The sequence below is a fragment of the Neopelma chrysocephalum genome, unplaced genomic scaffold (assembly GCF_003984885.1).
Source record: "Neopelma chrysocephalum unplaced genomic scaffold, ASM398488v2 Primary Assembly neopelma1_157, whole genome shotgun sequence".
Taxonomy (NCBI): domain Eukaryota; kingdom Metazoa; phylum Chordata; class Aves; order Passeriformes; family Pipridae; genus Neopelma; species Neopelma chrysocephalum.
The window spans coordinates 214511-237851 of record NW_020897819.1 but is presented as its reverse complement, the minus strand read 5'-3'; the positions used below and the strand labels follow the sequence as shown (position 1 = coordinate 237851).

Below are 23341 nucleotides of genomic sequence, written 5' to 3'. Positions count from 1 at the left end.
ACAGAGATTCGCTCTCTGAGCCCTGTAGCCCATCCAGCTGCTGCTGTTCCTCAGCTCGATCAAGGCTGGAGTTTGAATTTTCCAAAGCCAGATCTCTTGTTTCTGCAGCCCTTTAATCATTTCTAGGGAAAATAAAAATGCAAAAATGTGCACCCAGAGCAGAGTAATGAAGCCCATGAGGGTCTATTTGTCAATTTAGCAACAATATTGTGATGTACAAAGGCTGTTTCTTAGTCTGATGTTCTGAGATTGCCTCCAAAATAGTGCCATAATTTCTGTGTCAGGAAGCCCCTGTCAGGAATTATGTCTGTGCTCTCAAGGAAACCCAGGCTGCGGCTGCACGGTAACAACTGCTCCGTTTCTGTAAGAACCACAACAGTTTATTTGCCAGTCGTCAAAGGAAACCTGTGGATTTAATGAGCCGTGAGCTGCTCTGTGGGTACGGGATGCCCCAGGTCCCGTGGGAGCTCACCTGGTGCTCCCCTGGATGCAGGGGTTGGTCTTTCGAAGGCATTATGGTGTTTTTCTGTGGGCACTCTGCCAGTGTGCCCAGCCTGGCCATGGTGGCAGGGCTGGGTGGGCACTGTCACCCCCAGGCCATGGCAGGGGGGCTGGCACAGGCACCCTGGGGGGCTTTGCTCTGCAGGGCTGCGGGGCAGAGCAGGTGCCCCCCCCAAGCATACCTGACTTCACAGGGTCTGAAGGCATGGAGGGTCCCCTGCTGTCAGAGAGCCCTTTATGTTTGTTTTTTTTTAGAAAACCCACCACTTTTCCCCGTGCAATGTAAATAGCCTTTTCCCTAGAATGACTTCCCGGCAGAGTGCCAAGGCTTGGGGCTGCAGGGCCCTGGGGTGGGAGCCCAGGCTGAGTCCCAGCTCTAGCGAGGGCTCTGAGCCCTTGATGCCAATCAGATCCGTGCCACTTTGAAATGGGAACGTTCCTGAGTCGTGATTTTCCCTGGCCTAATTATGGAAATTTTTTAATTAGCTGATAAGAAAGATCACTGGAAAATTGTAAAGGAAACATTTTGAGGTGAAGCCCTAATCTGTGTCTGCCTGGAGTCAGGAGCTGCTTGGTCAGGCAGCAGCGGCCGAGTTCAGGGTGCTGTGGGGGCTGGGCAATCCTGCTGCTTCCCAGAAGTGCTGGGTTCCTTTGGCCAGGTTTGATCCTGGCAGCTTTGTGCCAGCTCTACCCACTCCTCTGCCTCATGCCTACCAGGATGAGCTGGGGCCTTTCTGGGGCGATCCAAGCTTATGCCACTGGCTGTGCCCGGTGCTTTGTCTCCAGTTTGGGTATTTCTGCCTCTGACCACTGGCTCTTGCTCTGCATCAGGGGGATGAAGAAGCTGGTGAATGCGGGATGGGTTTTGCCTGTGTAAGATCAGAGATGGCTTCTCATCTTCCTGTCACCTCCCAGTTCTGCTGCCTTGGAACCGGGAGAATTCTGCAGCCGCTGCCCTGGAGGCAACAGGTCACATCTTTGTAAAACCATGTGGTAAAGGGCCAGGAGCTTTTTAGGAGTACTTTTGCCTTTATCTGTTGGAGCAGGAGAGATGTGGGACCCATGACCTGGCCCTTGCAGGTGCCACAGCAATGATGCCCTGGATGCTCCCTGGACCCCACTGAGACCAGGACCAGTGTGGCAGAGATGCCAGTGGCCTCCAGTGATGGTGACTGGAAACCAGCAGAGTGGAACCCCATCCTGGTTTTTGTGGATGCGGGTAATTCCTGGCACGTTTTTGGAGGTTCATTTTTTTCCCTGAACTTTCCCTGTTGCTGTGTCTGATTTGCTCCCCTCTCCCTCCCCAGCCACGTGCCCGTGGGACGCGGTGTCGCCGCTGTTTGTCTTGGTCGGGAGCGTCGCTGCTTTGCATTCGTTTGAAGGGCTGAAGGCACAGAGCCCGTCTGTGTGCGAGGCTGGAGACTCTTCAGAGGAGCTGGAAACGCTTGTAGGAAAAAAAAAAACATAAAAAAGCCCAAACAAGGGAAGCTTGTTACCCAGCTGGCGGGAGACTGGGAGCAGCACAGGGAGGCTGCTGGCTGGGCTGGGGGGTGAGAGCTGAGGTCTGGCTGTGGGTCCCCCCCAGCGCAGGTCCCCCCACCTCAGAGCCCTCCCGCCCAGCGCTGGGTGCGCTTCGTCGCACGCAAGGCCAGAGCCTATAAATATCCCAACTCCAAATTTTCAAGAAGTATTAGGAACTCTCCAGGCTTATTTTTGAGGGCTGTTACGAAAGGGCTTTAGCGGATTAAAGCTCTCTCAGATTAATCTGTGCTCAGGAAGGCGGAGGGTGTGGGAAGGGCAGCACTGGCACCCTGGGTTTGTGGTGTGGGGGGTTCACCGGGGGCTGTTGGGCCCCCTACTCCCCATCCCACCAGGGTGTGGGGCAGCAGAAGTGGTCATCTGTGGGGCCACAGCTGGGGGGGCAGGGAGGGACACTTCCATAGTGCCGTGTTCCCAGTCCCCCAGCCGGCATCCATAGGGCTTCAGGTTTGCACAGTTCAATGTCAAATTTCTGTCCTCTCTGGTTTCCAGGGGAGGTAATTAGCCAACAGGTGTAACAGCAATTTAATAAGTGTGTCAAATTAGCGAGCCAGTAGTGGTGTGGAGCACGCTGTGCCTTTGGAGGAGCCTTCCAAGGACTGGGGATATGTCAAAGAGGAGCACAGCCTTGTCCAGGCTGGGATTTGTCTGTCCACCCTGGGGCTGTGCAGGAGCTCACTCCTGGCCAGGAGCTGCTGCAGAGCTCGGGGAGGGACCTGGACTGGTGTTCACGTCTGTGCTCTGTTACCATTGGAAGGCACAAGGCGTGGCTGGAAGCTCGGGGCAGGATGAGTGCCGACTGATGCCGACTTAGGCAGCGGATGATTCGAAGGGATTTACAGACACCCGGCAGCCTCCTGTACCTTCGGGTGTTGGCCTGCTGCCGGCACTGCTGCAGTGCCAGTGCTGCTCCCACAGGCACAGGGAAGTGTCAGGGTGGGCTCTGGCAGCACAAAATTAGTTCCAGCACTTGCTGGGACCTGGTTTCTGCTTGGCACTGGGAAAGCTTTTCAGTTTGTCCTTGGGAACGTTTCTCCTCCTAAGGACTCGGGCAAACCCTCTCTGGCGAGGGCACGGTCATGTGTGACAGTGAGATGCTGGTGGGTGGCAGGATCCTCCCTGAGTGCCCCTGGGGCATCTTCCCACTGCCCACTCACCCCTGGCTGGCCAGGGAGCTTTTCCTTCTCCTGCCAGTGGTGGGGACCGTGACCCGTCTGTGGCCCCAGCCAAGGGACCTCTGGCTGTGGAGTGACAGATAATACAGGCAGGGCAGGATGCAGGACCCTTGGAGGGTCAGGGTTGGCATGACGTCGCGGTCCCTGCTTGATGTGTCACCCCATGGGGACGGTGATGGGAAGAGGCGCTGGTTGGTGGTGGAGTGCCAGCGGCATCACGGATAAACAGCCTCCCCTTTGAATCCTAATTAGCACCCGGCTCATGAAGCCCGTTTGGCTGTTGATGGAGTGAAGGGCGGCTGATCTCGGGGGGCTCACACAGATGGGGGTGACGGGGCTGCAGGAAAGTGGTCACTGGTCCTGGGGGGCCAGAGAGGGTCATCCATGGGGCCAGACAGTGGCTGTGCTGACATGCACGGGGACCCTCATGAGGGCAGGGCAGGCAGGGTCACAAAGACGCCTCTGTGGAGGATTTGGCCTCTCCCTGCCTGCCCTGGCCCCAGCAGCACTTTGAGGGGTGTAAATCAGTAATGGAGAGCAGGAAACCCTGCAGAACCCAGACTTGGTGGTGGTTGGGGTCTCACTGGCTACACCCAGAGCCCTCCACCCATTGCCAATGCAAGTGCCAAAAATCCTGCTTTTCTTCACCTGCTGACAAGGCACTGGAAAAGGGTAGATTCTTTAAAACATAAAACAAATAAAATTAGGTCTTCTGGTAAGGGATTAAATTGGGGCCCTCAGCTGTATTTATAGAAGGTTCAAAAGTAAATCTGTTCCCAGACTGAATAAATATTTTGCTCAGGCAGGCACGATCTTCAGTTCATCTGTCTTGGAAAGACTTGAGTGAGAGGGGAATTGATTTTCTCCAGCCTGAACAAGGCAAGCGCCTCTCAGACCCAGATAGAGAGTGAAGTCCCATTATCAGCCGAAATGGGGAAGCAGCTGGGAAATCATTAAAGAGAAAGCAAAGACGAAGCTGCTTTAGGGAGGTGGTGATTCCCTGTCCCCCCGTGGTGGCTGGGGCTGCTTTGGGGCCATGTCACTCTGTCCCCATGGGAGGGTTTGGTGACACTGAGTGACCGTCTGGCAGCACTGGCAGTGGCTCCCCGTGGTAGACAGGAGTGGCTGGCACTGGGTGCACTGGTCACACTGGTTGTGCTGGTTGCACAGATGCAGGGACAAGGGATGTGACGTGGGGGACCTTGGGGTGGCTCAGCTGGGACGGAGTGGGATCTGTGAAGGTGCAGTGGCAGTGCCAAGGATGTGGACCTCAGTCTCTGCTCTTACACTGATCACCTGGAGGTGCAGACACGCCACTGGCCAGGTTGGCACTGCCAGACGCAGAGCCACCCAGGGCTGGACCTGCTCTCTCACGCTGCACTCAGACAGTTGCTGTGCTGTGGCTGCCCTGTCTGTAAGGATGAGAAGAAGCTGATGACATGTCCCTGTCACTGTCCCCAGCCCGCGGGATGCAGCCGTTCGTGTGGTCTTTGGGCTGCTGCAGGTGGCCCGGGCAGAGGTTCCCCCAGCAGCATTCGCCACAGCGTTGGCTGTTTCGCAGCACAGTTCCAGCTCAAAGAGCTTGTTAATTCAAGCCGGCACCTGGTGTTTGCAGACATCAGTTACGGCCAAGACGAGAGCTCAGGGCTTTGCTCTTGACAAAGGCGGCTGCCGGGTCAGCGCCAGCGCAGCGTGAACTGCGCAGCCAGGGCTGCCCGGCTCCCCACGGCTGCAGCGCTCCCCTTGCCCTTCCCCAGGTCAGAAAGGAAACAATACAGGGAGAATGAAGAACAAGCCAAAGCCCTTGGCAGCATTTTCCAGCTTCTTCTCCCTTTTTTCCACGGCAGAACCACACCAAAAAGCTGCTTGTGTGCAGAAGGTCCCCAGCCCCAGGTGGGTGCCCGGTGCTGGGACGCCGTGGGGGGAGCGGTGGCGGTGCCAGGCGAGTGTTTGCTGTGCAAGCTCTGTCCGCCCCGTGCTAAAAAAAGCCACAAAATGAGCAAAATTATGCGCTGAGTCACTAATCGTTCACCCGCTGCTTTAGTCACCAGTGTTCCCACACCGGGGGACGTTTGCTGAGGGGGCACAAACCGAACTGTCATTGTGTTAAATGGATGTGGCCGAAAGCAGCGAAGAGCTGCTGCTGCACACGCGGCTTCTGACACCAGACAGGCCATTGAGTTCCACGGCCACTGGAGCTGCTCAATTACTGACAACTCCGTGATGAATCCATTGATTAATTGTGACCGTGTGCTGCGGCGCCGCGGAGGTGGTGGCAGCGGAGCAGCTGCTGCTCATGTCTCATGACAGTCACTGTCCCGGTCCCTGTCCTCCTGTGGGCATCGCAGCTCCTGCAGAGGGACACGAGCCACTGCTCCACAGGTGCTGGTGTGGGGGAGCACCCTCTGCTCATAGGGTGGTGGGGCTGAACTGCAGCGTCAGCATCCTGTCTGCTGGTGCCCCCCAGCTCCCCCCACATGACAAGAGGCTGTTTTAACCGAGTAACCCGCCGTGCCGGAGCCAAGCGCATGTGAAAGGGCCTGTCTCAGTGCAGGGAAGAGCCATAAAGGGCCTATTTATGGAGCTGGCTCCTCGCAATGTTTTCAGACACAGCCCTCGCATGTTTTCATAACAGCAACGCCTCCACCTCTCGCCAGCTGCCAGCGGAGCTGCGGCTCCCGCCGCTGTCCCCCGCACACCCCGGGGAGCCGGGAGCCCCGGCGATGGGCTGGCGACTGCGGGGCTCACCGTTGGGATCCCGGCCCCAGCACACGCCCCGAGGCAGCCCGTGGGGCTGTTCCTTGGCTGCCTCCCCCATCCCGGCTGGGAGCTGGCACTGTGCCCACGCAGGGACACACTCAGACCCTTGGCATGGATGGGCTGCCTTGTCTGGCAGGAGATGGACCTGCCAGCAGCCCCTCTGCCCGGTCCACCTCGCCATCATGTTTCCCATCACCTGGAATTTGCTGGTGGGCAGCGCTGAGCACAGGGCAGTGTCCGGTGCCCAGGTGGAGGAGCAGCAGCTACCAGGCTTCAGCCTGGGAATTCACTGTGGAGGGACCAGCCTCTGCTCTGGTCATGGCTCTGTGCTGCTGTTTGCAGGGTCAATGTGAACTGCCCCCTCTGTGCCAGGCACCCTTTAGTGACAGCATGGCAGCCCCTGCAGTGACAGCAGCAGCGATGGCAGTGTCACGCACGTGTGGGAGGCAGGTGAGCACAGAGCAGGGAGATCTCTCCTGCTCAGCGCCGATGCGCAGGAGGGAGCAGGCGTGGGGCTGTCTCCTTGGCAGGGAGACAAGTAACTTTTCATGAGTCCATTTAGGAATTCCTTTCAAACAGGAACGCTGACCCACCCGAGCTCATTAAATAACATTAATGGTGCTGCCCAAATAAATACTCCAGCTGCCACCTGCGCCACCAGCCAGTACTCGCTGCCCTCTGCCCTTCTGGGAGCAGAGGTTTTCCAGTTTAATTGGGTACACGTGCTTCTCTCCTGACACTGATGACCTCCAGCATGGCAGAGGATTCTCAATGCTGCGGTGACTGGGTTCCTGCAGCTTCATTCCAGCACTGCAGGAGCAGAGCAGTGAGTCCAGGGGCTGGCTGGACCTGGGAGCTGGGAGAGGAGCAGAGACACCAAACTGTGGTGAGAGGAGGGGAGGAATCCTGGCCATGCTTGTCACTGAACTGATTAAACCCAAGCTCTGAAACTCTTCTTCTGTCCTCCAGCCAGTGAGCAATGTGCATTACTCTATATCCAGGAGACATTGAGGGATGTGGGCAATTCATTATTGTCTGTCCTGTTTAGTTTCCTTGCCTGTCAGTGCTGGTGTCCTGGTGTTCACAGACAGCTCAGGGTTTCAAGGTGTGAGCTGACGCTGAAGCCAGTGCTCCTGCAGCATAGTTCTGACAGGACCCTCACACTCCCATCGCTTTGAGGACCCCAAGGGGCTTGGAGATTCACCACCACCAAAAAGCCTGAGGCTTTAGGGGCTTGACTTGAGAGCTGCCACTGTCAGCAGGGACCCCAGGTGCTGGGAGTGCAGCATTGTGCAGGGGAGCTCTGACCCCTGACTGGGGAGGATGCAGAAGTGAGGGATGGTTTTGGATGGTTTTGGTGCCAGTTTCTGGCTCCTCTCCTCCCTGTGGCTCTGGTACCATCGTGCTGTCCCCTCCTCAGACCCATCTTTTCCACTGGCACTGTCAACTCGACCATGTCCCCCTCTGTGTCCCCCTGAGGGGGGACACCTGGCTGGTGGGACCCCCAGGCTGTGTCTCCCAAGCCCCAGGGCAGCAGCATCAGGTCCCGCTGGGTGCTCGTCTCAGATCCTGGTGACTAATTGCTCTGCAAAGAGCATTTCTCACAAGTTTCTTTCATAAGAAATGGTAACAAGGCTTTGATTTTGCTCTCCTTTTCCTTTCTTCCTGTCTTTTTTTTTCTCCCTTCCTACCCCAAATGCAGAAGCCTCTTTGATCGTGCGGGTTCAGGCTCTGTAACAAGCATCTCTGTTTGTGTCGGGGGGTTGTCAGCGCAGTAACATGACAGCATGTCTCCTTGTCGCCTCACACACAATGAATTATTCCTTCCACTCTTTCTTTGTAATATCTCTGGGATAAATTACTGCTCCCAGATGGGCTTGTCACCCAGCAAAGCACCCTTAACCTCTGGGATGATCCCTGTCCAGCGTGGAGCTCCGGCCACTGTGGCTCACCCAAGGCTGCAGCAAAGTGTTGGAGCAGGGAATTGTCAGCCTGGCTTGAAAGCAAATTGCTTTGCCAATTTATTTTCTTCCTTGTGTATGAACATATTTTCTTAAAGGGATGCTGTCACATTAAATATGGAGCTGCCAACTGGAGGCATTAAAAAATCATGGGTCGTCCCATTTTCCTTCCTCCCACTCTAAATTCTGAGAAAACAATAAATTCGGGGTTCTTTTTACTTGTCATCTGCCTTACAGCTCAAAACGCTTTTTCAAACTCTTCCCAGCTGCCAGGAGGTTTGGGAGCTTTAGCACCATGACAAGAACCGTGGATCTGGGGCAGACTGGGAGGGCAGCGGGGCAGCCCCTCGGCCGCGTCATTGGGGTGTCCAGCTGTCCCTGGTCCCATGTTCCCAGAGCTCTGGGCTGAGAGCAGCCCTGGAGCAGTCCTGGGACAGTGCTCGGGAGCCTTCCCTCCCACCACAGCTGATGGGACTGAGCCATGTGCTGGTAAGGAAATCTTCCCCAAATCTGTCCTTGAAGGGTGATCACTGTCATCAAGCTGCCTGAACTCTGTGTCACTCTGTCATATCTGCTGTGATGGATGCAGAAAATACCTTCCAGTCTTTAACTTTCCGAGCTCTTTTTTAAGGGGAGGTAATGAAAGTAGTTTTGTTATACTTTGATAAAGTGTGTTTCCATGCATTGAGCATGTCACGGAGCTGGGGAAGGAAGTCGGGCATTTGTCAGACTGAACAACCTCGTGACAGTTTCTGGAACATGTTTCTGAGGGATGTGGGGTGGGATCGTGTCTGATCTGGTGTCAGGTATCAGAAATCCCTCATATCTGAGAGATCTGATTGAAAACAAGTTCCATCTGGGGCTGGGTCGTGCTTACCCTTCTCTCTGCTGCAGTGAATCTCCCTCACACAGCTGCAAGTGGGGATAAGTCTCTTGCTACTCCTAAATTTTAAAGGAAAATCTCTTCCAAAGCTGTGCTGTGCTGGCAGCCTCGTGGCTCAGCAGAGCTCAGCTGCTCCCTGGCCCCACTGCATGGGCTCCAGAGCCTCCCCCAGCAGATCGGGTGTTTGATAACGTTTATTTTAATAAAGCTCTGGGCCTGTTTTGATGGACAGATCCAAAGCACTACATGGATTTAAACAGATCCCGTTGCAAATATCTCTATCCGATACCCCTGCCATGACCGGACTGCAAATGTCACTTGCTTAGCACTATCAAATATTTAATTTACGTTGTAATACAGGAGCCTGTGAGAGCTCCAGCTTAAATTGGAGGTCTCCTGTGAGCCAGCAGCTCTCCACAAGCTCACTTAAAGGCCAGTTTCTGCCCCGAAAAGGTCCTGATCCAGATGCAGAAGTGAGGGGAGCTGGGAGGGAAGACTCTGCCCACCTCTGCTGTGGGTCTTGCTGGGACCCCACTCGTCACTGTAAGTGCTCGTGGTGGGTGTCCCCACCTTTGCCCTCCAGGGAACACGTGGGTGGGGGAATGTGACCATCACTGCCGCCACCGCGGTGCTCATGGTGATGCTTGTGGCCTCGTACCTTCAGTGGCACCACTGCTGGCCCAGCTGTCGGTGTCTGTGGGGGGGGTGGCAGCTCCCCAGGAGCTGGCCTGGATCTCATTCTGGATCCTGCACTTGTGGAAAATCATCTTCTCTGGGAACTTCCCCATGGCAGTTTCAGCAAGCCGTGAGGGAGGCACGAGGTGCTGCCAGGGCTCGGAGCCTCCCCGTTCATCACCCAGTTCTCTGTATTTTATTTCCTGAGAGAACAGAGTGTCTCTGTGAGACGTGACTCTGTGCTGGCCACAAGAATCCTGAAGGATGCTGTGATCTTGCCAGCCCTGTGCCAGGTTCTCCTCCACTGGCAGCACGTGGGGTGGCTGGGGGAGCAGCATCCGATCAGGCTGATGAATCATGGAGCCTCCGTCCTTCCTCTCCCACTGCTCCTGCACTGTGCTCACACCTACAGCCGAACCCTGGGATGGAATGCCACACTCCCCACCTCTGTTCGCTTTGCTGTTTTCTCTGCTGGTGTGAGAGCTGGTGGCACTGTCCAGGTTTTGCTTCCCAGAGAGGATGGGCGCTTCCCCTGCCCCGCTGCAGAGGAGCAACCTTGTTCCCTCCACGGCGTCTCCTTCAGCTGGGTTTCAGCTGTCCTCACTGCCCGGGAACAGGGCTGGGATCTGCTGATTCAGGGGACACGCAGCCCTGCGGCGTTAATGATCTTGATGTGCAAGGGAGAGGACAGACGCAGTGGCACCGTGCTCCCTGCGATGCTCCCTGCGATGCTCCCTGTGATGCTCCCTGCGACGCTCCCTGTGATGCTCCCTGCCCTCCCGGGATGCTGCACAATGTCCCTCTGCTGCATGGGAGCAGCGCTGAGGGGAACCCTGGGGAGCATCTGAAGGTAAGAGCCAACCGGGGCATTTGGGGTGCGGGTCATCTGAGTCCCCTGTGTGCCCTGGTTCCTGTGCCAGGAGCCAGCCTGCAGCCTGGAGCCTTGGGGGAGAGGTGGCTCCCACTAATCCTTGCTCTGACATCGGATGGTTTATGGACTTATCCTAAAATGTGCCTTGCTCCAGCTCCAGGCCCAACCTTTGAGACGGCCTGGGAAGCTGCCCCATTCCCCTGTCTCCCCCATCACCGAGAGCTGCTGTCAGGTGCATCCTCCTGCTCTTGGCTCAAGCTGGCTCCTCCAGTGCCACCTCCTGCCAGCTGGCGCCCACTGCCCCGCGTGACGCTCCAGGCTCTTTGGGAACTTGCTGAGCCTCAGGCACCAGCTCGGACGTGCCCGGCGCTCTCGTCCGGAGGCTGCTGATGAGGGCTGATTTAGTGGCGATCGAACCGCATTTGAAGTGCTCCTTGAAACATGAGACAAGTGTCGGGAACTCTCCGGGCGTAGGGGCGGCTGCGGTGCCCTGACGGCTGTGGCACACGGGCAGGAGCCGGCTCGGCTCAGCAGTGCCAAGGGCAGGGCTCGGTGCTCCCTTCACAGGCACCAGGTAGGAGCCTCCCGCGCCGGGCTGGGGCACCAGGCGCTGCCTCTTGAGCGTCGCTGTGTCCTGAGCCCAAATGGGTGGGTGGGCTAGAAATCACCTCTGCCAGCAGACAGGAGTCTGTGCGGAGGTAGGATGGTGGAGCTGCCCCTCCGGGAGGTCTGGGGCTCCCCTGGGGCTCTGGAGAGGGGGCACAGCCAGGGTCCCTGGTGCAAACACCCAGGGCAATGATGGGGTCACGGAGCTGCTCAATGGTGCAAACCTGAGGTGGTGGGACCATGAAATCGGTCCTTACTCGGGGGGGTTGAGGGAATTTTGTGACAGTTGTTGGTGGCCACTTTCACACCAATTTTTCTACTTCCACTGCTTTTATTTACTGTTGTGTGCGCTCAGCCGGGAACAAGGAATGTGGATTCACTGGTGCAGAATCATGTGAATTCAAATCAGATTTTTTTTCGGATTTCTTGCTCTCTTAGCAAGTTCATGCAGACTTTCTCTTTGGGTGGTGTTTTCCCTGCTCCTACACTGCTGAATGGACTGATCTCCTGATCAGCTGTTGTGATATCCCCTCAGCTCCGTGCCGAAGGCAGTTTGACTCAGAGGGAGGTTCTGGTCCCACGTGTTGGCTTCATTGAGTTCAGGCCCAACAAAAGTCCCATGGGACACAAACTGGTGCTGATGGCAGGAGGGAGCCTGAGAGTACCGGGGGGGTGTCACCGGGGTGGTGTCACTTAACCTTCACTGTGTTTTAGTTTCCCTCCTGTGAAAGGCAACAGTCTCCCAGAAAGATCCTCAGTGCTTTGCTGAAAAGGGGAAATCTGCCCCAAAGTAGTCATCAGTCAGAACGCTGCTGGCACATGTGCCATGACCTGTCCCGTGACCCATCCCAGCCACGAGCGACCCGGTTTGTGGCCTTGACACCTGAGAAGCAGAACAGGCGCAGCAGAAATTAAGTGAATGAGACAACAAGCGTGTGTGTAATTAGGACAGACCTTCAAACGCTGCCCCGGGAGCCGGGACAGAAGTCACTGGCTAATCAGAGCAACAGCAGTGCCTGTTTTAAAGACGAGGCAGACTTTAAGGATACTTTGTCCACATAATGTTCCAATTTTAGCCCTGCGTCCCGGGATGTAATTGCATCAAAAATACCCAGGGAGGGGGAGGATGCCAAGGGCACCCAGCGACCTGCCTCCTCTGGCGTGTCCCCACCAGTGCGCCGTTCCTGCCGCGTTCCGAAGCCCTGTCTCACATTCCTGGCGCTGATCATCATCCAGATCTGCTTTCCGGCTGTTCTGCTAATGGTTATCCTGGGAAAGGCCTCCGGCTCCGTTAACAGCTCGTGGGAAGACCTCCCGCTCCTTTTGCCTAAACGGGACTATTGATGGAGACACTCGTGGCCACCTCCGGGGTGCGGGAAGGCGCAGGATGGGACCGAGACGCGCCGAGGACTGGGGGGTGCTCACCCCAAGGGTGGGTGGGTGGCAGCTCACCCCCGCTCCGCGAGGGGGTGACCCGATGCCTCCTGTCGCCGCTGTCCCCGGTCCCCGCCGTGCCCGGTCCCGGCTCCCGCCGCCGCGGGACCCACGCGGGAGCGGAGCGGCGGCGCCACCGCGGGGCCACGGACGGGGCTGCAGCGCCCCGAGACCCCCCCGACCCCGCCGGTGGGCCCGAGGAACGAGTCCCCCTCTCCTGATGGGTGCTGTGTGGATGGGGAGCCCCACTCCGAACCCACCCACGCCAGCACGATGCGGCAGCATTTTGGGCTGCCTGAGCCAAAGCCCCCGGTCCGGTCCTTGCTCCTCTCCCATGGAGTACATGGGTGGCTGAGCCCTGCCCGAGGATGCCAGGGATGGCTCTGCAGGGCACCCTTGGGTCCTGCCTGGCCACCCACAGACACCCTGGCCCCTGCTTTGGCCCCTCGGGATGTCTCGGCACAGCGTCCTTGTGGGTATTTGTGACCAGCAGCTGCCAGCTCCAAGGTGGTAACTGGATCACGGGGCTCGGGTGACTTTCGCACCTCCGAGGCCGTTCTGGATGTCGCACCAGCTCCCAGCTCTGGGTTGGGCAGCAGGGACAGTGTCCCTGCAAGGCAAAGGTCACTGGAGGGCTGTCCCCAGCCCCTCCCTGGGCAGCTTTTCCCTGTGGTGTCCCTGTATGGGTCTAGGGCTTCAGCTTCCCATGCAAGGTGGTCCCACAGAGCCCCACGTTCAGGACGGGCACCTGCTGGTGGCTGGCAGTCCTGGTGCCAGTCGTCCCCCTGCCATGGTGGGGATGGGCTGCAGAATGCCCACACCGCACATGAGTCCTGCCAGCTGAGTCTCTTGCCTGCAGAGAGTTGGTTCCATCCCAACTCTGCCTTGGGCCAACCCACGGTGCTGTCCAGGAATGAACAGAAACTTGAACTGACACAAGGAGTGTCTTCTGGAGCTGGAAACTTGGAAGAAGTGGGTTATTCCCTTCTGGGAATGCTGCTGCTCATGTCATCTTGCCCAAATGATGTTGCTCTTGCTCAGGGATTCCCCCCTGGATCCAGACACCCCAGAGGCGTGGGACCTGTGCTGGGCTCTCCAGCCTCACATGGCACCCCGTTCCTGTCCCTCTGTCCTCATGGCGGGTCTGTCCTTCCTCCCGCAGGCATGAAGCGACCCCTGAGCCCATCCCACAGCCCCGAGAGCGCGGTGCGGCTGGCAGAGGTGGCCACCTGCCCCCCCAGCCAGCCCGAGCAGCGCATGAAGCGGGAGAAGAAGCACCAGTCGTTCACACTCTGCGAGGTCTGCAACATCCAGCTCAACTCGGCCGCGCAGGCTCAGATCCACTACAACGGCAAGTCCCACCAGAAGCGCCTCAAGCAGCTCAACAAGGGGAAGATGCCAGCAGCCCAAGGTAGGAGCCCACCCAGCAGGTCGAGCTTGCCCAAAGGCTGCCCTTGCTCTGGCACAGCTGCTCCGCTGGGCTCATGGAAAGTTCGGGAACGCTGTGTTCTGTCCTTGGCATCTCACTTGCTGGTCTGCCTGAGAACTGCAGGGCTTCCCCCCAACTGTCACTGCCAGCCCTCAGGTGGTTTTGGGGCCTGAGAGCCCACGCTGTGACACCAGAAGGATGGACACGTGTGGGTCTGTCCCTGTGTAAGTGTGGCTGCTGGTGCTCTGTGTCTTTGTGAGCGTATTTTTGGGTTCCATAGAAGGTTTGTGCAGCGGGGACGAGCATGTCCAAGGGTGGAGTGGCTGTCGGTTGCTGGGCTACTGGATGATGCTTCCCTGGTGCCGCCCTGACCCTGTTCCTCCAGGCTCCTGCTGTGCACATCTCCTGTATCTGTGCTGAGTTTGATTCAAAATGCTGCTTAGATGTTGGTGCTGAGGCCCCTTCAGCTGCAGCAGGGATGCTGGCCCGTGGCAGGGATGCCGGCACACGCAGGTGCTGCGCCGCTGGGCAGGAGCTCGTGCAAGGGCAAGGACTCACTTGCCCTCTGTACCATCTGCCAGCGTTCACCTGGCTGGGCCCAGCTGGCTCCGCAGATTTTCTGCATAAAAGCAGGGAAATGTGCCCAGAAATGTCACCCTGTCACCATGGCTGACCTGCTCTGCCTGAGCTGTGAGGGTTTGTCTGGCGCTAGGAGCAAACCATGAGAATTTCATAGAATCACAGAATGCCCTGAGTGGAAGGAACCTTAAAAATTATCTGGTTCCCTGCTCCTGCTCTTCCCAGAGACTGGGCAGACTGGAGCCATAAATTCCCAGCAGGGCAGTGGTCATCTCTGTGCCAAATCCTGTCCTGACTGGTGTTGGTTTTGTTTGGGCAAGGCCTGGGATATGCAAAGGAGTAGGTCTGTTCATCATTGTTACTGACAGATGGAAATATCGCCGGCTATTTTAATGGGGACAGGGCTCATAAATTCCAGCCTGCAGCTTCCAGATTTTACCCTGGATCTGGCTGTGGCTCGATGGGAGGCTGTCCAAGGATGTGTTTCCTACCGAGCCAAAGAATCTCAGAGCATGCCAGTCTGCTCTTTGTGCTTCTGCACCGTCCCTGACCTCTGCCAGCGTCGGGGTGCGCAGACGCCGCAGCCCCAGGGCCCCCGCACGCTCTGCTCGGCCGGGCAGGGCACAGTGGCTCCTGCATGTGCAGGGCTGGGATCTGCTCACTGGGGAATTGCAGGCAGCAGCTGCTCCCTGTGCCTCCCTCTCCCTCCTGTTCCTGCCACAGCCACTCCGTGTGGCTGGAGCCGACCTTTCCTTGCGCTTTTGGTTAAAAATCTCATTTCCAGCATCGTTCCAAGAGGGGACCATCCCTGTCTGCCTTGCACCAGTGAGCTGAGGACAAGCACAGGACAAGCTCCTGCCTGTGTTCCTGCCTGGACTGTGGTGTGTGGGCAGGAGGGCGCAGGCAGGGCTGGCAGGGTGGTGGTGCTGAGGGAGCCCTGCCCTGCCCCATCACAGTTATCTGGGAGCCCTTCACTGGCCAAACTAGCACCTTTGGGTGCTGAGGAAATGCACCTGCCTGTGGTCATGGGAGCAGTCACCCCTTCTCGGGCAGGTGCTTGCTCTGGTGCTGGGCTCAGCCTGGCACAGCCCACGGAGGGGAACAGCTAAGAAGGGTCTCCAGTGGCATGTCAGGACTGGGGGAGCCTTGGGAGGTTAAAGACAATGGATTAAATGAAATAATTGTGTTAGACAAAGATGGGATGTTCCTCTGGGCTGGAATCTCTGTCTCATGCTGACATCTACAGCTACATCAAAGGCAGCTTCCCAGCTGCTGCTCAGTCTCCCCATTCCCCTCTGGCTCCTCGGATCCGTTCTTCCTGCATAAGCTGTGAACGCTGGCATCTTATGGAGCAAAGCTGCAGAGGAGCATTGCTGGCAAACGTGCTAATCAGCGTCATTACAATTCATTAGCTCTGTGCCAGAAAGACCCCAGCTTATAAACAAACCATTGCTCATTAGGCATTTCCTTGCAAGGCAGATCCCAGATTCCTGTTGTCCCATACAGAATCACAGTGCAGGTGGTGATTAGATATGGGGTGCCCACAGATAAAAGATGTTTTCTTGTCACAGATGCCAGTTCTAATCCAACTGGGTCACAAGTGATTTAATTATTGCCTGTGATTTCCAAGGGAGCCCAAGTGAGCTCAGTTCACTCTTGGAGTCCTCAGGAGCTGAACCCCCATCTGGTGCAGAATGAGCAGGAAGAGCTGATACACCCCAAAACAGGGCGTGGTAGCTGCAGGGTGAGGGCAGGGACAGGGATGGGGGGGCACTGCCTCCCCTTGTCATCCTGGATGATTGCTGGGGCTCCCATCACAGGACAGGCAGAGCTGGAGCATTTCAGGAATTTACAGCCTTATCCACTGCTCCCCAAAAGGCCTTTCCAGTAGTGTCTCAAAAAAGTCATGGGGTGTAAAGAGGAACTTGAGCTCGCCACTGCTGGAGCAGCATCCCTGGGCCCTGCCAGCTCACATCTTCCTGAGAGGCAGTGGGAAGCAGTCTCCTTTGGAGCATCAGGCTCCTGGCCCTGGGGGCTACTGGGCTGCTCCCCCAAATCGAGTGCCAAGGCAGGGTTGGGCCAAAACACCCAGAGCCAGCTGTGCCCCGGGGCTGATCCATGTCACAAGCTCTTCCTCATTTCCACGTGCCCCGTGGTGTTACCTACCCTGACCCTCCCCAGGGCTGCCCGGTGCCACCTTCCCCCTCACACTGGGGCTGCCTGGTGCCGTTCCCCCCTTTGGCAACACAGCTCTGGAACAGCAGTTTCGTGCAAAGGGAAAGGTCCTGGTTTCCCCAGTTATCTGCTGAAATGTCTGCCCATGCGTGTTTGGGAGCAGAAAGGCTTGAGATGAGCAGAGAAATCACTGTGACAGCTTCAGCATCGCTGGGTCTGCAGCGCAGAGCGGGGGCCCCAGGAGGGGATGTGGGGACCCCGGGGGAGCCTGGGCTGCTCTGGGAGCTGGGGGGGCTGGCAGCTGCTGGTGGGATTATCTTGGGTTTCACAGGGGGTGCCAGCTGAACTCCCTGATTTTGGCAGTTGGGGGGAACCCATTCCCCTCGACTGGCTCCTGTGGGACAGAGTCTGGGTCACAGTGCCCAAGGCTGGGTTATCGCCTGTTGCACTGACCAGGGAGTCCATGGCCACACTCTCTACCCGGTCAGGATAGCCCTGCTGGGAAACAAATCCTGAAAACCACCCAGAGCAGTGCCTGGGAAAGCTGTGCCCTGGCGTGGGGAGCAGAGGAGAGAGGGGAGCTGGTGGGTCTGACCATGGACAGTCTGGTGGGTGTGTGATCCCAGTCCATGATCCTGCATGTGGTCCTGGTCCATGATCCTTTTCCATGACCCTGCTCTGTGTGCTCTGGCATCTCATTGCTCAGCTGCAGCATGTTCCCTCCTCCTTCCCTCGGCCGCTCTCTGCTGTTGCAGCCCTTCAGCTGTTCATTACCGAGCAAACTGGTGCCAATCCCATTTTGTTCCATTTCATGTTCCACACGGAATCCTTTAATTGTTGTTAATAAACAGGGCGATGCTCAGTGGGGCTTTGTCTGCAATAAACCCAATGTATTGATTTAAATAATCTGCAAACATGTGGGATTAGGGTCTAATTGGGACTAATCAGGGTGCAGCGGCCGTGTCACCACTGGGTCGGGGCTGGGACGTCCTCGTGTCTGCCGGAGCTCCCGGCCGTGCCCAGCCTCGGGTGCCTGCCAGGACCTGCTCCAGCAATGCCAGAGGGAACGTTGCTCTTTCTGGCTCCCTCCTTAACTCCTGCAGCAGTTTGCTGCTCTCCTGCTTTTGGGACCTTTCGGAGAAATTCGGCAGGGAAAGGCCAGGGTCTGTCTGGCGCGGGAGCCACCTCACAGCGTCGCTCGCCAGGGACTTTGGCAGCATGTTGGGCTCTCCCGAACTTCCCAGTAACAGATCCGTGCCCAGTCTGAGTGTTAAAGGGCTTTAACATTCAGCTGGGGCAGCCCCTGCATCTGCTGGGTGCTGATTGACACCTAGTGCCCAGGCAGCACCAGGGTTCAGATTTTAAGCTTCTGTGAATTTAAGAAGGACAAACATACGGAGTCCTCCTGCTCCGTTGGCCTCGGCTGCTCCCTTCAGCTGCGAGCAAAGATGAGCAAAAATAGCTTTTCAGATCAGATTTGAATAACCTGGAATCTCAGTGGGGAAAATACAATGGTTTTTTCATGTCTTAAAGATGTTGGCTGGGATCAGGCGTCACTTGCAGAAGCTCAGTTGGGTAATTTCAAGTTTTCCTTCCCTCTGCTTACTCACAGCCTTCTCCCTTCCCATTTGGGTGTAGGGATGGGTGCAGGGATGTCCCTTGGGGCTCCTGGGGGCAGAGCTGGGAGGGCTGAGAAGGGGAGGGATTTACCCTTGCCACTGGGAAGTGGCAGAAAAGCTCTGTTTCACTAAATGCTCTTGTTCTACTAAAAAAGCCATTTTCCGTGGCGGAAAGGGCCTGCGGGCTCCGTGTGAGAGGCGCCGCACGAGCCCAGACCCTGCTCCAGGCACATCAGCCTCGTGCCAGCCCACGAATCCAGAGAAAACTGCTCCCTTTCTAAATCCTCGGAAAATACCCCATTAACTTGCTGTCCCTCTGAAAAGCCCAGCTATTCAGCTTCCTGTGGATTAATAACTCTAGCATAACTAATCTCTGATTTTATTGAGTCAGTAACTTCAAATAGAAAATTAATCGATCAGTGGTCAGCTTTGTCTGGAAGGGTTTCATGGTGTGGAGCCTTCCCCACTGGGACTCTCCCCTCCCGCTCTGCATCCCGAGTTCTGGCCAGAGCTTCAGGGGTATTTTTTCCTGACACACTTATTCTAAAAAGATCCTTAAAATTTAAACTCCTAGCCATAATATGACACAGAGAAGATGCTGGGCTTTGTTTGTGCTGCTGGGGCACGGAGGAGGTAGGAGACCCCACGGCAGGAGCTTGAGGGGCTAGGGTAGATGCTCCAGCTGCATCTGTGGAAGGACTTTCCCTTAAAAATATAGAGACCAAGCCAAAAGATGTCAAAGTCAGATAATATATATCAAGTATCATCTTTGGGTGGGCTGGCAGGGGCTGCCTGAGCTGTCGGGGTGCCCTGGTGCCGCTGGCTGTGGTGAAGGCAGAGACTGTGCTGTGCTGCTGGCAGTGGCGATTTTTCCCAAAATCAGTAGGAAATTGCCTCGTTATTTTTAAGCCCTGCAGTTGCGAGCCAGTTCTCCTTAATCGTGGATTTTGCTGTCACTTTCTTCCAGTCGGTTTGCTGTCAAGTTGCCTCAATAGCGTTTCACAGCCACTCAGCTCAGGGCTGCGACACACGTGACATTAATTAGAAGTGGATTAAGAGCAAGGAGGAACGTGTAGCCATGGAATATTTCACAATTTCCCATGTAACATCAGCTCAGCAGATTTGGAAAGCCTGAGATTTATTTTAAGTGGGGAAAAAATGGTCCAAGCAGCAGCTAAACTGTGAGCGTGTCCCAACTTGTCAGCATTCGCTGGTCCCCCTCCTGAGAGAGCTCTGAGCCTGAAGGGGCCTTTTCCAGGGCTCCATCAGCAGCTCTGAGGAGGGGCAAGGTCCCTGGGAAGGGGGTGATGTCCCCCTAGGAAGGGGGCACGGTGTTTGGGAAGCTCTGGGGTTAGGCAGCTCCTGGCTCTCATGGCCACCCCAGGCGCTGGATCCAACTGCATCCTGCTGGGGGAGCTCAGCTGTGCCCCCCAACCACCTGGGGTCTCCTGTGTCTTAAACGTCCCCAGGGAGGGGTGAGGACACAGAGGACCTCGGCATCACCCATCGAGTGGCTCTGCTGTTCTCAGGGGCAGGGGCAGCCGCTGTCCTGTTCTGACATGGGAGAGAGATGAGCATCCCGCAGCACCCGGCTGCATCCTGCAGCATCCCGCTCCCACCCCAGCTGTCACTGGGGATTAGAGGTGCTGGATAGAGCAGGTCGTGCCCGGCTGTGCGTGCGAGGGCTGTGCGGCCTCCCCGTGCCCAGGCGCCGTCCCAAAGAGCACCGGGGCTGACTGGGGGCACGGGGGAGGGGTGACAGCCACGGGGAGGTGACTTGTCCGGGGTCTCCATGATGGAAATGCAGCTCATCCCCCCCCAGCCTCCAGCCCTGGTCCCTCTCTGTACCCGCCGTGTCTCTGTGTTGTCCACACGCGTGTGCTGCTCGCCCGGGGACACGGGAGGAGTGAGCGTTTGGAACCGGGCGAATGGGGAGCGGAGGCAGCTCGGGGGGGAGCTGGGGGAGGGCGAGCGAGGGGTTGTGGGTAGTGTAGAGCTGTCACTGTGATTTAGGGTCGACTGCTTAAACTGTTTTATGTTCCCAGACAGTAAGTCGTAAGCAATATAAAATTTTCTCTGAAGAGATGATCTCCCCTCGTCATGCTTCTGCCTCTTTCCCGGAGTGAGCTCTCCTTTCTATAACCCCACGGTGTCAGCGCGGGTGTGCAGAGGGAGAAAATGGGATTCTGTCCTTTGCAGCCATGGGAACAGGCTGGGGTTGGGAGCAGGGATCCAGGGGCTGGGGACATCCCTCTCGCTGGTCCCAGTGCTGCTGGGAGCAGAGCTGGGAGCAGAGCCGGGAGCAGAGCCGGGAGCAGAGCTGGGAGCAGAGCTGGGAGCAGGGCAGTGCGGCTCTGGGTGTGCCGGGGGAGTTGGCCGTGAGGGACCAGTGTGTGCAGCCGTGTGTCCCTTCAGCACAAGGACTGTGGCCTTTCTTTGTGGCCCCCCCAGGCTGCCCTCACGTCTTTGCTTTTGGAGCGTGAGAGTCGGATTGGGGCCCTGGAGTTGTCGGAGCTGTCGGAGCTGTCGGAGCAGGGCAGCCTCTGCCTGGGGGCACTGCCTGTTCGCCTCAAATTCAGTTCCCTTCTTTTTTCTTGCCCCTGAGTTATCGCTGCTTTTGGAAAGCTCGCCCACAACACTGCTCCAGCTCACCTTTGGTATTTTCTACAGTTACAGATTTATGAGGAATAGTTCAATTTATTTGGCCGTTGCCGTGCCAGCAGGAGTGCCTTGGTGTGCTCTGTGTTGGGGCACCTGAGTGTGTGCCCAGAAAAGCTCCCTGGCCCTGGCAATTCCTGAGGGGCCAGAGCTGAGCAGGGACCTGGCAGGTGAGACCGGAGCTGGGTCATCCCTGGCTAATTAAGCATCCAGAAGTTTTTGGGTAGCTGGTTTCCATGCCAACCCCCAGCTGAATCTATATAGGGGCTCATGAGCCCTGTGGCACCCCAGAAAATCTGCACAGGGCTGGTGGGAACCAAAGTGTGGTGGCAGGTGGAACCCTCTACTCTGTGCCTTACAGGTAGGCCCTGCTAGATTAGAGGGAAAATATTACATTCTCTCTCTGAAACTGTTTCCAGGTGTAATTTCCACCCCTTTTCCTGATAATTAAATATTTTTACGTCATCCAGTTTCTCCACCCTACTCGCAGACCTGTCCTGGATGCCTTTGTAATTAGCCATCTCCCTGGGAAAGATGATTAAGATGGGAGGCACAATGCCCCTGCTCTTCTCCCACAGCCCTGCCCACATCATCAGCTCATCCTTGAGGGGCAGAGCTGGGGGGTGTGTCCCCTGGGACCACCAAACCCCTCCACAGACACATGGCACCCCAGTTTGTTCCTTTTAGATGCATAAAAGCAGAAGTCTTCAGGAAGGATTCATTAAAAAAACTGAGGATTAATTAAAAAACAGGATCTGGGTGGGCACTGTGGATTCGGCGGTTTAACGAGTTCCTGTTTATCAGGAGAATGACAGGGCGACCCAAGCTGCAAACCCCATCCTCTTTGTGTGGGAACCCCTCGAGGGGGGGATTCAGCCCTTAAAATATGTTACCTTAATCCTGAGCAAACTCAGGAGCAGGAAAGGTCAGCGCCCGCCTTCCTGGCCCAGCAGGGATGAAGCGCCGGCGGCTGCTCCAGCCGGAGCCTTCTGCTCCTGACAGGGCTCAGGTTACAGAGCAGAAGAAAACTGATACACGTCCTCCAGGTGTATCGGTCTTGATCCTATCTGGCATCTTTCACCCCCAAATTATACCCTAAATCCTTGGTGAACAAAGTCAGCCAGAAAGGCTCTGGAGGGCTTGGCAGACCTGGGCTGGGGGCGGGGGGAGAGTGCTTCTTCCTGGGTTTTTATCCCTCTGTCTCCCTTCTCCTTTATTGAAGTGTTCATTGCCCAATTCCAGTCACTATTTGCCAGACTGGAGTCTAAGGCTGGGGAGAGCCTTTCCTGGATGTCTCTCAGCCAGTGAAGAGTTTAACACTGCCCTCCCTCAGTAGGGTTCAGATTAATCTCTCTATTGTAGTTCCTGGAGCCTCTCCTCACAAAGAGCCCAGTGAATCAGTGACATTAGGGACAGCCTGTGCCCAAACCGAGCCTGAGCACCCTCCCCATCTCCCTGCCCTCCCTCTTCTCCCTTTAAGCCACAAGCACAGCTCGAGCAGACCTGCCCAAGCAAGTCCAGCTCTATGGTGGCTGTTGGCAAACACTCTCCTCTGACTGCATGTTTGGGATTTGCCTCTTCCAGGACGTGTGTGATGAGCACACACGCTGAGGGTTGGGGGCTGGGGCCTTTCCACAAGGAACCCTCTGGTTCTGTCCCCGTGCTTTCAGGACACTCAGCCATCAGGGCCTTGTGTGTGGATATCAACCTGTGTCGGAAAGGGGTGACCACGGGGGCTTGTGGCATGTGACCCACTGTTGGCTCTGGTTTTTTTTAGGGCCTCCCACAGAATTACACAGGGACGGTGGAGCTGGTTGTCAGGGCCCCCAGGCGCCCTTCACAGCCGCTCTGGGGAAGGTGCTCCAGCAGCTCCGTCCCACAGCGCAGGTTGTGGGGAGCAGCAGCCACGGGCTTTGCTCCCTGGGGGATGGAGCGGCTGATGGCATCACCGGGAGGGTGACGCAGGTCTGGGCCCCGTGGGAGGGTTTGTGCTGCTGCCCTGTGTGCCAGCACCAGGGCCCGTGGACAAATATAGCAAATTATGCACCCGCCGGACCCACGCTGCAGTGCCGGGAAATTCCAGTGATCTGCTGGGCTGGGCAGGGAGGGCCGGAGGCGTTAATGGCAGGGGCTGTAATCAGCACCTGCAATTAGCCCCTGCTCCAGATGGCCTCAAAGGCTTGGCCACAAAGGAGCACAGCATCCCACGCCGCCGTTCCTCATTCCCACCCCTCCGTGTCACAACAGCTCGAGCCCCCAGCCACAGCAATGCCAGCCAGGACCTGCCTGCCCAGCTGGGATGAACACGGCACCAGATGGAGCTGGGAGAGGATTTATTGATGGAATTGATGGGTAGAACTCAAGGGGCTGGTCAGGGATGGGGGCAAGGGCGGATGGGGGATGGAGGGAGGGGGTCAAGGCTGTACATTGGTCCAGCTGGTCTTTGCCAAGAGATGCCAAACTTGCTCATGGCTTG

General features: G+C 56.8%; 1 protein-coding gene across 3 annotated transcripts in view; it reads left to right on the top strand.

The window, feature by feature from the left end:
• ZNF385C (zinc finger protein 385C) overlaps positions 1-23341 on the top strand; it is a 55989-nt gene that overhangs the window by 3055 nt on the left and 29593 nt on the right. For 2 of the 3 annotated variants that reach the window (XM_027701457.1, XM_027701454.1), the window contains exon 2: positions 13568-13816. The exons of the other annotated variant lie outside the window; for it this stretch is intronic. In XM_027701457.1, the coding sequence (XP_027557258.1) occupies positions 13568-13816 (249 nt within the window). The remainder of the gene's footprint in view (positions 1-13567; positions 13817-23341) is intronic. 3 annotated transcript variants of the gene reach the window in all.